Source organism: Sciurus carolinensis, chromosome 2 (genome assembly GCF_902686445.1).
Source record: "Sciurus carolinensis chromosome 2, mSciCar1.2, whole genome shotgun sequence".
NCBI classification, from domain to species: domain Eukaryota; kingdom Metazoa; phylum Chordata; class Mammalia; order Rodentia; family Sciuridae; genus Sciurus; species Sciurus carolinensis.
The window spans coordinates 188,428,324-188,442,338 of NC_062214.1; the positions used below are offsets into that span (position 1 = coordinate 188,428,324).

The 14,015-nt window shown below is 34.8% G+C and overlaps 1 protein-coding gene across 6 annotated transcripts in view; it reads left to right on the forward strand.

Annotated features, from left to right (window-relative positions):
- Trip11 (thyroid hormone receptor interactor 11) overlaps window positions 1-14,015 on the forward strand; it is a 60,050-nt gene that overhangs the window by 14,871 nt on the left and 31,164 nt on the right. For 3 of the 6 annotated variants that reach the window (XR_007106981.1, XM_047538838.1, XM_047538839.1), the window contains exons 5-12: window positions 917-976; window positions 1,363-1,419; window positions 2,967-3,132; window positions 3,605-3,967; window positions 6,853-6,893; window positions 7,438-7,524; window positions 10,138-10,350; window positions 10,905-13,931. Coding sequence is in view for 5 of the 6 variants with exons in the window: in XM_047538838.1 (XP_047394794.1) it covers window positions 917-976; window positions 1,363-1,419; window positions 2,967-3,132; window positions 3,605-3,967; window positions 6,853-6,893; window positions 7,438-7,524; window positions 10,138-10,350; window positions 10,905-13,931 (4,014 nt within the window). In the remaining variant the exon portion in view is untranslated. The remainder of the gene's footprint in view (window positions 1-916; window positions 977-1,362; window positions 1,420-2,966; window positions 3,133-3,604; window positions 3,968-6,852; window positions 6,894-7,437; window positions 7,525-10,137; window positions 10,351-10,904; window positions 13,932-14,015) is intronic. The other 3 variants (XM_047538840.1, XM_047538842.1, XM_047538841.1) reach the window with 2 other exon arrangements.

Sequence of the window (14,015 nt, forward strand, 5' to 3'; positions counted from 1 at the left end):
TCATTACTTCTGTTTTATCAATGAGGAAACAAAGTTATTGCCAAAAATAACACCCTCATTGTCACACTGATTAAGTTATAAAACAGATATACATCTCTTGACTGCTAAATACTGTATTCTTTCCATTATACTTTCAGTCCTAGAGCAGGTTTTGGTTCATTAACATGACATATAGTTAAGTGTTAATAAAGATAAACTAGAGCATTGGCGGGTAGTGTAGAAGGAGGAATGGGGAGAATGAGTTATGATGTTCTTTTGCATAATAAGGTGAGTATAGATAACAGTAGTGTGTAGTATATTTCCAAATAACTGAAGAGAGGATTTTGAATTTTCTTACCACAAATAAATGGTATTTGAGATAATAGTGCTAATTACCCGATTTGAAAAATCTCAATGTATATATAAATCAAAACATCACTTGTATCCCATAAATATGTACAGTTATTTAGTATCAAACATTTTAAAAAGATAAATGAAAAATATACAGCCTTGAATGAGAAGAACCCAAAGTTCTTTTATTTTCTTTTTAAACGAAATAATAATCTCTGCTAAGTTAGAGATTTCAGTAAAATCATTTTAAAAAGATTTTTACTAGATTATTATTGGCATTAATATTGGGTGACTTTCAGAAATTTTCTCTTAGAAAGGTTCTTAATTATTCTCAGGTTTACACTTTGCTTTCTTCAGTCTTAACATGAGCTATTTTTCAAAACTATTGCCCTCCCAGTTAGTTAGCACAGTCTTGTATATGGTATCTTTTTTTATGTATTACTGTCTAATGAACAAAGTTCTTGGCATTCTTGAGTCAGAATCTACCTGGGAAATTCTTCTATTTTGAAAAGTGTCTTTTAATAAAGTTTCTGTTTTATAAGAGAATTGGTACAATTTTCTAATTCTCTTATTCTGAACTTTTAAGTCACAGGGAACACAAAAGTCTGATCAAAGTGAAATCTGCAAACTACAAAATATTATTAAGGTAGGTCAGATGTTTGTTACTCACTCTTGTACATCTAAAATCTATGTAAAAATGCAAGCCATTAGTAAAACTCTCAAAGAATGATTTTATAGATTATGATGTACATTTTGACTATTTCATATTAACTTTAAGACAAGTAAGGTATATAAAAACATCTCTTTCCAAAATCATTTGGTTTTGAACATTTTTTTCAGTAGTTTATATGTCTCTATAATGTATCTCATAAAATTGTATTAATAGAATTCCAAGATTGCTGAAGTTTTAAGATTTTTAAAGGATATTGACAAAATAAAATGCTAGTATTATTTATTGGAAATAATTGTTTTACTTTAGTGGTAATAGTTTCTTTTTTTTTTTTTTTTGCGGTGCTGGGGATTGAACCCAAGGGCGTTGTGCATGCGAGGCAGTTACTCTACCAACTAAGCTATATCCCCAGACCAGTGGTAACAGTTTCTGTCAATTATTATTTCTTTTAAGAAAAGACTTAATTATATATGTATATCATGATAGTGAATTGTTTTTAGTGTTGAAATTATTGACAAATATAGAATTTTTACTTTGGGGGTTCACTGTTATTATATAATGTGTAGTAGGTTTCAGAGTCAGACCTGTGTTTGACCAGTCAGACCTGGATGTGCTACCAACTGTGCTACTTTGGGCAAGTTACTTAACCTTTCCAGGCTTCTGTTTTGCATTCATTAAAGTAGATGTCATCATTTTACCTACCTTGTAGGATTGTTTTGAGGTTTAAGTGTAAAACTCTGAGCCCAGTGCTAGTGCATAAGTACATAGGATTAAAGAATGACTTACGCTTATCACCTCAGGAAGAAACAGCTAACGTATAGAATAGGATTCTTAGTTATAAGCAGCAAAAGCATTCTCTGGCTAAATAAAACAAAAGAGGATTTACTGGAAGGATCCACAGTAGTATCTCTGTAGTACTGAAGGAAGAGTTGAGCATTCTGGCATCAGGAATCTAGCAGGATGCAGTATATAAACTCTCATGGATGAAACTCTCAGGATGCATCCCTTCTGATTCCAGGTTCCTGGAGAGACATCGGTGTCTCAACTAGGGTAGTAAGGCACTTTGATTTGGTTGACAGTTTGGGGCAGTTTGGGAGTTCCAGTAGGACTGGCAGAAGGAAAGCCTGAGCAAAAGAGTAGTGGTAGTAGGAAAACAGGTATAGATTTTTCAAAGGGTTGATGCTAGTAATGGTGGAATATGTTGTTAGGAAGAGGAAAAGTTGGTGGTCATTTTTCTTTCAGTATTTTCTTATTGATATTTCCTCATTAAAATAGAAAAACTGGGACTGGGGTTGTGGCTCAGTGGTAGAGCGCTTTGCCTCACATGTGAGGCGCTGGGTTCATTTCTCAGCACCACATATAAATGAATGAATAAAACAAAAGTCCATCAATAATTAAAAAAATATGGACTGGGGTTGTGGCTCATTGATGGAGTGCTTACCTAGCATGTGAGACACTGGGTTCAATTCTCAGCACCACATATAAATAAATGAATAAAATAAAGGTCCATCAACAACTAAAATATATATATAAATAATTTTTTAAAAAATTAAAAAAATATTTAAAAAGGAGAAAAACTATAGGGGAAAGTGGGATATAGCCTGTAATGCCAGCTAATTGGGAGGCTGAGGCAGGAAGATTGTGAACCCAGCCTGGGCAACTTAGTAAGACTGTCACAGAATAAAAAATGGAAAGGGGTAGGGATGTAGCTCAGTGGTAGAGCACTTGTGTAACATGTCAGAGGCTCTGGGTTCAATTCCTAGTACTCAGGCTGGGCAGAGGTGGTGGGAAGGACTATTTTTAAGGTCTAAGACAGGAAGGAGTGGAGTCTTTCCAAATTGTTTAAATTCTTTTCAGACTTAATGTTTTTAGAGAATTAATTTTAATAATATAGACTTTGAATAGTGAAATACCTTAGGTAAAATTATTGATCACAAATGTGGTTAATTTTGTTTTATTTTTTAAGGAACTTAAACAAAACCGAAGTCAGGAAATTGATGATCATCAACATGAAATGTCAGTTTTGCAGAATGCACATCAACAGAAACTGGCAGAGATAAGTCGCCGGCATCGAGGAGAGTTAAATGACTATAAAGAACGAATTGAAGAACTTGAAAATCTATTACAACAAGGTTATTAATTTTATTAGTTTCACATATTAGATGACACAATTAAATGACAAACTAGTACTATAACACCAGGATGAGACTAAGTTCTAAAAAAGGAATAAATGATTAGTTTTACTCATTTGGTAGACATTTGGAAAATGACACTGCTTTCAGGATTCTACAAAATGGAAAGGTCCTTTTGGCTTTTATGGTAAACAATTACAATTCATAGATTTGTTTGTTGCATTGTTTGGTGGATGATATGTTGGTAATAAATGATTTCAATGTATTTTCAGATACATAGGCATTTTAATAGTTGATTCTGATGTTTCTCCAATTTTTTATTCATTTTAAAGTACTTAGTTTATGATAGTTTTTAACCTTTCTTTTTAAGCTTCCAAGTTCTGAATGCTCTTAAATCTCTTAGTTATATATAGTAAGCTCTTTATTTCTTGGTATTTAACACATGAGGTCCTTGATTTTGTTTATTTTCTAGGTGGCTCAGGAGTTACAGTAACTGATCAGACTAAAATCTGTGAGATGCAAAATATTATTCAGGTTCTACAAACTGAAAAAGTAGAATCTACAAAGAAAATTGAAGAACTTGAGGATAAGATTAAAGACATAAATAAAAAATTACCTTCTGCAGAAAATGACAGAGATGTCCTGAAGAGAGAACAAGAGCAGCTCAGTGTGGAAAAGCAACAAATAATTGAACAGTGTGAAAACTCGAAACTGGAATGTAGTAAATTGCAGCCTTCTGTGATGGAGCAGAGTGATAATGTGGCAGAAAAGGGAGGAATTCTTCCACAGAGTTCATCAGTGGAAGAAGTGTTCAGACTACAACAAGCACTGTCTGGTATAGAATGCTTGGGACCTATTTCAGATTACTGTTTCAGTGCTTTTGAATTGTTTTTAGAGACACACTCACACTTAAATAATCAAATACTTCATGAGAATGGAGTATTTATGGAAATGACTATAATTGATTAAAATTGTTTGGTGTGAATTCATTGCCATAGTTAATTGATAACAAAAAAGAATTTTCTATCAAAAAGGGTTAAATATCGATGAGGTGTCCCTCAACCTCCCTTTATTCTTTATGTATTTACGTGGAAGTCAGCAATTTAGGAAGCCACCTAGTTTTCTGAGAAGAGTTTCTATAGTCTGACATTGCTGTGGAGAGGTCTGGGTCTGTTTCTTTTAGTCCACACAGCATTAGATACTTTGTATAACTCATCACAGCCTGGACTCTCCAGTCAGGGAATGCAGCATTCCATCTTTCAAAATCCATTGTTACCTTTTTAAATGATTTCCTAAATTGAAGCAGAGGCCTCAGTGATAAAAACTGTAGGTCCTCTACTGTTTTTCATGCTCAATTTGATAGTTAGTTACTATGCCAGTATTCACTGGGAGAAAAAATATTAACTGAGATAGAAAAATCACCAGTGTTCATTCGTGCCAGGAACACATAATGGGAGCTCTTCAACTGAAAAGATGCATTTTATCTTGCACTTTTTTCTCTTCTCACAGTATAAATCTCACTTTATGAACTCATTCATTACTGCTCTGGAAATTTCCAACCCTTGTGTGCTTGTGACTCCTCACATCTGTACCCCTCCTTCAACTTTTTTTCTCCAGCTGCTAATCTGGTTGGCTAACTCTATGTATCCACCTGGGTTTTTGAACTAAAATTAGGTTTGAAGTAAAATCTTCATCAGCTTCTCCTTGCCCAGTCTTGGTGATTGGTAGCATTTACTACTACTCTCTCAAATCAGAATGCTACAAGTCATCACTGATATGTCCTGTAGGTTTTATTTCCTTATCTTCTCTCTGATTGAGTGATATTTCAGTATTGTATCCCAGAGGACAGGTTCATCTGTCCTGAGAACTGCCATGCAGGTAAAGGGAAGGCAGTGTAGTGAGGTCCTGGACCTCTTTCTCATTTGGTTTCAATTAGAATAACTGTTTTATAAAATAAATTTATTTATTTATATTAGGTGATCCATTATTTGCTTAAAAAACAAAATGTTCTAGTCCTTCTCTCCTTTTCCATTTCCATTGCCATGATTATTTCAGTCAATCGTAATTGCTTTTGCTTGTGTAAACTATAGCAGATCTGTTTTTGGGGGGATGGATACTGAGGATTGAACTCAGGGCTCAACCACTGAGCCACATCCCAGCCCTATTTTATATTTTATTGAGAGACAGGGTTTCACTGAGTTGCTTAATGCCTCACTTTTGCTGAGGCTGACTTTGAACTTGTGATCCTCCTGCCTCAACTTCCTGAGCTGCTGGGATAACAGGCATGTGCCACCACACCTGGCTGTAGCAGATGTCTTAATGGAGCATAATAGCATAGTGTTTTAAGAATAAGCTGGGCTGGAATCCAACTTTTGTCACTAACTAGCTGACTTTGGGTAAGTTAGTTAACATCTCTTTGCCTCAGTTTCCTTATGTATGTGGTTGGAATAATAATATCTTCCTTGTTATAGTAGTAGTAAGGGCTTTGTGAGTTACTTGCTGCAGAATTCTCTTTAGAAAACTGTCTGACCCATAGTCAATGTTATAAAAGCGTTAGCTGTTTTTATTCTCTGGTTCCCATGCCTCCCAATTCATTTTATTTTTTCATTCTGTAGCAAGAATAAATTTTTAGAAACAAAGCAGATTATTCCCCTGCCTTTTAGTACTTTATCTTTCACCAGGAACTTCAAAATGAAGTTTAAACTTCCTTAGTCAGCCATGCAGTGCCTCTCATGATCTGATCCCTGTCTGCTCTTCAGTTTCAGCTCTTCCCTTTCTACCATTCTAAGCTTTAGCCATAGTACAATCTCCGCAGCTTAACCAGCAGACTATCTTGGCTCTGTCGCTGTTTTGTTTGCTGTGATCTCTGGGTGGAGTATCCTTGTGTTTCTTTGAGCCAACTCTTAGTGTAGTGGTTTAATCCAGGTATTGCCTTCCTTGGCTGGTACTTGCACTGCAACTTCTCTGGTCCCTTTTTCTCCACCTGGTCTGAACTAGATGTTTGCCTTTTTTGCTTTCATGGTGCCTTTTGTTTGCTGTATCACACTGTATTATAATCGTGTTAACTTGTGTTTCTTCCCCTCTGAATTGTAAACTCTTTAAGAGCAAGAACTAAATTTTTCTCTTATCAAGTGTTGGCCTCATCACACATGCTCGGTATTTCCCAGCTGAATGTTCAATGAATGACTTCAGCTGAGCTCACAGTTTTGTTTCTGTGTTCCTTTTCCAGAATCTCTTCTATTTATGGGTCTATATGTAGAACATTCATACTAAGTTACTTAAGATAATTGAGATGATATTGTATTGTTGTGGTATAAATATGCATTTATTGCTTTTGAGGTTTCTTCCTTGCCCTACAAAGTCTTCAACCTTTTACTATTTCTGGTTATCCAAACTAATCAACTCATTTGGAAACAGTTGTTGTTAGTATTCTTATGAAAGCAGTAACCTATGACTCATCCAGAATACAATTAAAATTCTTTTCTGAAGAATTGGATTTAAACATAGATTTTAACTGGCATTTATATTATGATTTCTTTGGTGTAGTCAAAATAGAAGTATGAAATGAGAAAAATATGTTCAACTCAACTGTTAATGCTCGCTAGTTCTTATAAGTACACTTTGTTTTGATGGGGTTGCTTTTCTGAGTTTAATATGGGAGGTGATTGTAAAGACTTTCTAAATAATTGTAATGTCAAGTTCATTTAATTGTTTTTACAGATGCTGAAAATGAAATAGTGAGACTGAGTAGTTTAAACCAGGTAAGCTCATGTTATAGAAGAAAGCTTTTAGCATTGGTTTACTAAGAAAAAGTAATTTATTAGAGTAGTTTATTTTGGGTCATTTAACAAATTCATATGAACTTACCCTAGGAACTTTTGTCACAGTAATCTTATGTTAGCCAATTAATAACAGAAACAAACTTCCTGCACCATATGTTTATATAAGGGGAAAAATTGTATAATTGAAAAATGTGGGTATATCTCTGTGCAGATCAATTTGATGAAAGTTATGTGAGGAATACCAAAGTGAGGAATGTATTTCTATTTTCTTTAAGAAATTCAAGGAGTTTCTCTTAATTATAGGTTATTTTGTTAAATATATTTTTTTCAAATATAATAAAGAAATCCTGTAGAATGTCTAAAATGAATAACTGACTCTAGATGGTCCAGTGTTGTATTCTTCTAACTTTATGTATCATTAATGAAATATTGAGTAGAAACACACAGTTGTATAGGTAACCCTGCTTTTTTGTAAACTGGAAATTTTCTGTTACCTGAAAACACTGCTTTAACATTTCTGTAGGATAACAGTCTTGCTGAAGACAATCTGAAACTTAAAATGCATGTCCAAGCTTTAGAAAAGGAGAAGTCATTATTGAGTCAAGAAAAGGTGGGTGCTATAAAAACGGGGAAAGAATTATAATGCTGTTATGTATTACAGTTCACAGCTAAGGACAAGTTTATATCAAAATGGAATGTTTGGGTATAGAGTCCTGAGGACAAAGCTGATCTCATTGATTCTTGTATGGCCAAGTTGAAGTACCGGGGCAAGGTTCAGAGTGTGTGGCTGGCCAGAGTTTACATGTAGAGATAAGCCAGTTGTCTTATAGATAATGAATAAAAAACGATAGGCCCTGTTTTAGTTTCTGATGAAGGTCCTGACTGCAGCAGCATACATAGGTGAGTGGGAAGATCTAGAGTGTATATCCTGCTTATATGCCCTAGAATGGGTCCATCACGGTGGGCAGGAATTTCATTTTGAAGAGGGATAAAGAGGGACAGTTTTGGTGGTAGAAATGGCATCTTTTTTGTATGTGTTGATAGCAAGGATGGAAAAGGGTTCTGTAATACAGCGTTGGTTATGGAAGAGGTATTTTTGAGTTTGTATCACTTAGGGATAATTCCTTGTCTATGCTTACATAAAGGACAGTTGAAAACTGGTATTAAATTAAAGGCCAGTGTTTCATTTCAACTTAATTCTTAAGTTTTTAAAACTAATACATGTTGACTGATAGTTATGTTTAGTACCTACTGAAAAACTTCATGTAGTACATGTAGAGTATCTTTTGCACCTCCATTGCTTGACTTCTTTCCCACAGGCAGTCTCTGTTACCAGTTTCTAGTACATCTTTCCAGACATATTGAGGCATATGTGATTATTTATAGAAATTGCTTTAAAAATACAGATGTCAGCATACCTTACATATTGTTCTTAAAAACACATTTTCAGTACCTTTACACATTAGTATATAGGCAGTATTTCTTAAATGAGTTGTCAGCATTTAAGTGGGAATATTCTTAGTTGTTTGCACTGTCCTGTTCATTATGGGATCTTTGCCATCACTCTTTCTAACCAAATTTCCAATAACTTCTCCCAGTCCTTTCTTTAAATTACCATATAATATATGTATATTTCTTCTGTTTCTGCTCTCATTGTATTCTGCTCTTTATTTAACTGACCTAGGTGTACTTTGTAGTTAGTAGGCAGACCTCTCTACACATATCTGGTAGGATGTGCAGCCTTTCATGTTACTTTTGGATTCTGTAGCTGTTCTTGATAGCTATTTTTCCATTCTTTTGATGTTTAGTAGTCATTTGTAACTCTTCCTTATGTCTGTCACGGGTCTGTTTACTGGTTAAGAATGCCACAAATATGTGTGCCCTTAAGATCCAACTGAAAAAAAAATTTGGTATTTGTAAATGCTTTTCATCTTTCAGAATAAATTTTTGAATTGGGAGGAAATGAGAGTTGATACACAGATATTCTTATGTAGCTCCCTTGCTGCTCTCACTCTTTTTTAAATACCAGGGATTGGACACAGGGGTGTGTAACCACATTCCCAGCCCTTTTTATTTTTTATTTCAAGACAGGGTCTCCCTAAGTTGCTTAGGACCTTGCTAAGTTGCTGAGGCTGGTTTTGAACTTGAGATCCCCAGCCTTCTGAGACATTGGGATTATCGATATGTGCCATCGCACACAACTGTAGGTCTTTCTCTCCCTCCCTCCCTCTGTCTCTCTCTCTCTCTCTCTCTCTCTTTTCTTTTTTTCCAGGTCCAAGGATCGAACTCAGGGCCTTGCACGTGCTAGGCAAGTGCTCTGCCACTGAGCTAAATCCCCAAACCCCTGTAGGTCTCTTTTATAAGGTATTATTAGGCTTTTTATTTGAAGGAATTTGAGATTTTTATTTAGTTTAAAGTAGATTCCATAGCAGTTTAATCTTTAAAATAAATGAAGGAAGGCTTTATGCTAATATACTAATCACAAACATGATCACATGTCACAATAAGGTTGAGGTAAGAGAATTGTCCCTCTTCTGGGATTTTGGAGAAAATGTTAATTACCAAGTAATAATAGACTATACAATGTATATATAGATCCATGTATAGGTATATCAGATTTGAAGAGGGGAACCCAGTCCATGCTCTGTTAGAAGGTAAAGGAAGAAAGGCAGGTACTTTTTTGAGTCAAGAAAAGTTTCCATGTTCTGACAAAAGCAAGTAATATGATGAATTCTAGGGGGAAAAGAAGAAGCCTTTTCTTTCTAGAGAGGGAAAACTCTATAGAGTGAAAGAGTATTGATTTTTCATTTTATTCACTCAGTGACCGTTGGTGACTGAGTCTTATGAAGCAGAAGAGCCAGGAGACTTGGGCTTTTTGTTGTCTGTGTGATGGGGGTAAGTTTAAGGGAAGCAGCTGCAGGAGTGGATAGGAAAGGTTTTCCACTGGAAAAGGACTTATGTGAAGAAGGTGGAACTAGAAACTTAAAGTTATCACATCTTGTCCAGGGTTATAAAAATATTTTGGTTGAAGCTAGAAGTAAAATTGCACTTGAATAAAGATGACTTATTGAATTGTATGTATCATTTTGAGGTATTGTATAATAATGTTTATAATGTAAAGCATTTAAAATAGGTCTCCAAATTCCATTTGGTTGTTTGTGTGTAATATTTTGATATCTCTTCTTCAACTGACCATGTATTGCCCCCACCTTTATCATTTAAGGACGAACTTCAGATATCACTTTCAAAATTGAGCAGTGAATATGAAGTAATTAAAAATACAGCTTCAACAGACATGAATTTGAATTTACAGTTGCATGACTTAAAACTTAACTTGGAGTCAAAGGAAAAAGAACTGAATCAGAGTATCAATGAAAAGAAAATACTGATAGCTGAGTTAGAAGAACTGGACAATCAGAACCAGGAAGCTACAAAGGTAACACTCCATGACAGATAGTGAGGACTGAGGAAACACATTCCACTCAGTGAACTGAACACTGGGTGAACATGCAAAAAAATAATAGGCATAATTTAATTTTGTAATTTGGTGTTTTAGTTTATTGATGTTCTAGTCATAGAGACTAAGACACTTTTTCTGTAGAGTGCCAGGTAGTAAAATAATTTTGGCTTTGCAGGCCAAATCAACTCAACTCTGAAATTGTGATGTATAAGCAAATAAGCCCATGGCATTGTAAATTTTATTTACAGAAATAGGCATGTGGTCTGCAGTTTGTTGACTCTATTGTTTAAGAGTTGAAAATATACAATGTATATCATTTACCTTCTTTAGTTTTAAATTCTTATCCCTAAAATGATAAAATCAACTTGCTCTAAGATATTGTACATTATTTTGTAGGGGATATTGGAATAAGAAAGTTGTTTTTAAGAAGGATTAGAAGGTTAAGGATTTTCTTTATTACATGTACAAGAATTTCTTTAGGCACCAAAATGAGAAAATGTTGTAAAGTTACCATACAATTTTTCTTTCAGCATATGATTTTGATTAAAGATCAGCTATCAAAGCAACAAAGTGAAGGAGCTAATGTCATCAGGAAATTGAAACAAGATCTAGATGATGAAAAAAAGAGAGTTCATCAACTTGAGGATGATAAAATGAACATAACTAAAGAGTTGGATGTACAGAAAGAAAAGTTAACTCAAAGTGAACTGAGTCTCAGTGATTTGCATTTAACCAAGCAGAAGCTTGAAGATAAAGTGGAAGATTTAGTAGATCAGCTAAGTAAATCACAGAAAAATAGTTTAAATATCCAAAAGGAAAATCTTGAACTTAAGGAACACATTAGACAAAATGAGGAGGAGCTGTCTAGAGTCAGGAATGAGTTAACTCTTTCTCTTAATCAAGACTCTAACAGTAATTTTAAGGATGACTTGCTTAAAGAAAGGGACGCAGAAGTTAGAAACTTAAAGCAAAATCTTTCAGAAATAGAACAGCTCAATGAAAACTTAAAGAAAGTTGCTTTTGATCTGAAAACAGAAAATGAAAAATTGGTTTTAGCATGTGAAGATGTAAGATGTAAGTTGGAAGAATCTATTGCTGGTAACAATCAAATTTCTCTAGAAAAAGACACTATTGTGGAGACTCTGAAAAGAGAGAAAGAACAGATAGAAGCAGAACTGTGTCAGGCAGAAAAGAAACTGTTGGAAGAAGCTAATAATTATAGGCAGACCATTCAGGAACTCTCAAATGCACGTAATTTGAATACCTCTGCCTTACAGCTGGAACATGAGCGTGTAGTTCAACTCAATCAAGAGAAAGACTTTGAAATAGCAGAACTCAAAAAGAATATTGACCAAATGGCAACTGATCAACAAGAAACTAAGGAAATGTTGGCATCTAATTTGGAAGAACAAAAGCAAATGACACAACTTATAAATGAGAAAGAAGTTTTTATTGAAAAACTCAAAGAAAAAAGTTCAGAACTGCAAAAGGAGTTAGATAAGTGTTCTCAGGCCTTAATTAAAAATGAAACTTTAAAGCAGACCATAGAGGAAAAGGACAGAAGTCTCGGATCCATGAAAGAAGAAAATAATCACCTGCAAGAAGAATTGGAAAGACTTAGGGAACAACAGAGTCGAGCTGTACCTGTGATTGAACCTAAAACCCTCGATAGTATCACAGAACTAGAATCTGAGGTATCTCAACTGAATATCATTAAGAATCATCTAGAAGAAGAAGTTAAACATCATCAAAAGATAATTGAAGATCAAAATCAGAACAAGGTGCAGCTGCTTCAGTCTTTACAGGAGCAGAAGAAGGAAATGGATGAGTTTAAATACCAGTATGAGCAAATGAATGTCACACATACCCAGCTATTTTTAGAGAAAGATGAGGAAATTAAGAATTTGCAGAAAACCATTGAACAAATAAAAGCCCAGTTGCATGTGGAAAGACAGGACATTCAAACAGAGAATTCTGATATTTTTCAAGAAACAAAAGTTCAGAGCCTTAATATAGAAAATGGGAGTGAAAAGCATGATTTATCTAAAGCTGAAACTGAAAAATTAGTGAAAGGAATAAAAGAACGAGAACTTGAGATTAAACTTCTAAATGAAAAGAATATATCTTTAACCAAACAGATTGATCAGCTGTCCAAAGATGAGGTTGGTAAACTCACGCAGATTATCCAGCAAAAGGACGTGGAGATACAAGCTCTTCATGCTCGAATTTCTTCAGCTTCGTACACCCAGGATGTTGTTTACCTTCAACAGCAACTGCAGGCCTTCACTATGGAAAGAGAACAAGTATTAGCTGTTCTGAATGAGAAGACAAGGGAAAATAGCCAGCTGAAAACAGAGTATCACAAAATGATGGATATAGTTGCTGCCAAAGAAGCAGCCCTCATTAAGCTCCAAGATGAAAATAAAAAATTGTCCATGAAATTTGAAAGTAGTGGTCAAGATATGTTTAAAGAAACTGTTCAGAATTTATCACGTATCATTAGAGAAAAAGACATTGAAATAGATGCACTAAGTCAGAAATGCCAGACTTTATTGGCAGTTTTACAAACTTCCAGCCCTGGTAATGAGGTTGGAGGTGTTAACAGTAATCAGTTCGAGGAGCTCCTACAGGAACGTGATAAATTAAAACAGCAAGTTAAAAAAATGGAAGAATGGAAGCAACAGGTGATGACCACAGTCCAAAATATGCAACATGAGTCAGCTCAGCTTCAAGAAGAACTTCACCAACTTCAAGCACAAGTATTGGTTGACAGTGATAATAATTCTAAGTTACAAGTAGACTACACCGGCCTCATCCAAAATTATGAGCAGAATGAAACCAAACTCAAAAATTTTGGGCAAGAATTAGCCCAGGTTCAGCACAGCATAGGGCAGCTTTGCAATACCAAGGATCTTCTTTTAGGAAAACTTGATATTATTTCACCCCAGCTCTCATCTGGCTTATCACTTGCCTTCCAGTCAATAGAGGAGTCTCTGGGAACAGATAAGTGTGCTGTACCAAGTGAGACTTCTCTGTTTCTTCAACAAGAGGTAGAAGAACTGAGAAAATCACTGCAGGAAAAAGATGCCACAATTAGAACTCTCCAGGAAAATAATCAAAAGTTGTCTGATTCAATTGCTGCCTCCTCAGAGGTAGAAAAGAAAGAACAAACTGATTCAGAAATTAAGCAACTCAAGGAGAAACAGGATGTTTTACAAAACTTACTTAAGGAAAAAGATCTTTTAATCAAAGCCAAAAGTGATCAGTTACTTTCTTCAAATGAAAATTTCACTAACAAAGTGAATGAAAATGAACTTTTGAGGCAGTCAGTAACAAACCTAAAGGAGAGAGTATTAATTTTAGAAATGGACATTTCTACACTAAAAGGGGAAAATGAAAAAATATTAGAAGCATCCAGGGAAAAGGAAACAGAGTATCAAGCATTACAAGAGACAAACATGAAGTTTTCTATGATGCTGCGAGAAAAAGAGTTTGAGTGCCATTCAATGAAGGAGAAAGCTCTTGCTTTTGAGCAACTTTTGAAAGAAAAAGAACAGGTATGTTCTGGATGGAGCATTGTAGGAGGAGGTTGAGGGTGAAGTAGACTTTTTTAAGATATTAGTTACTCTATCAATGCAGTC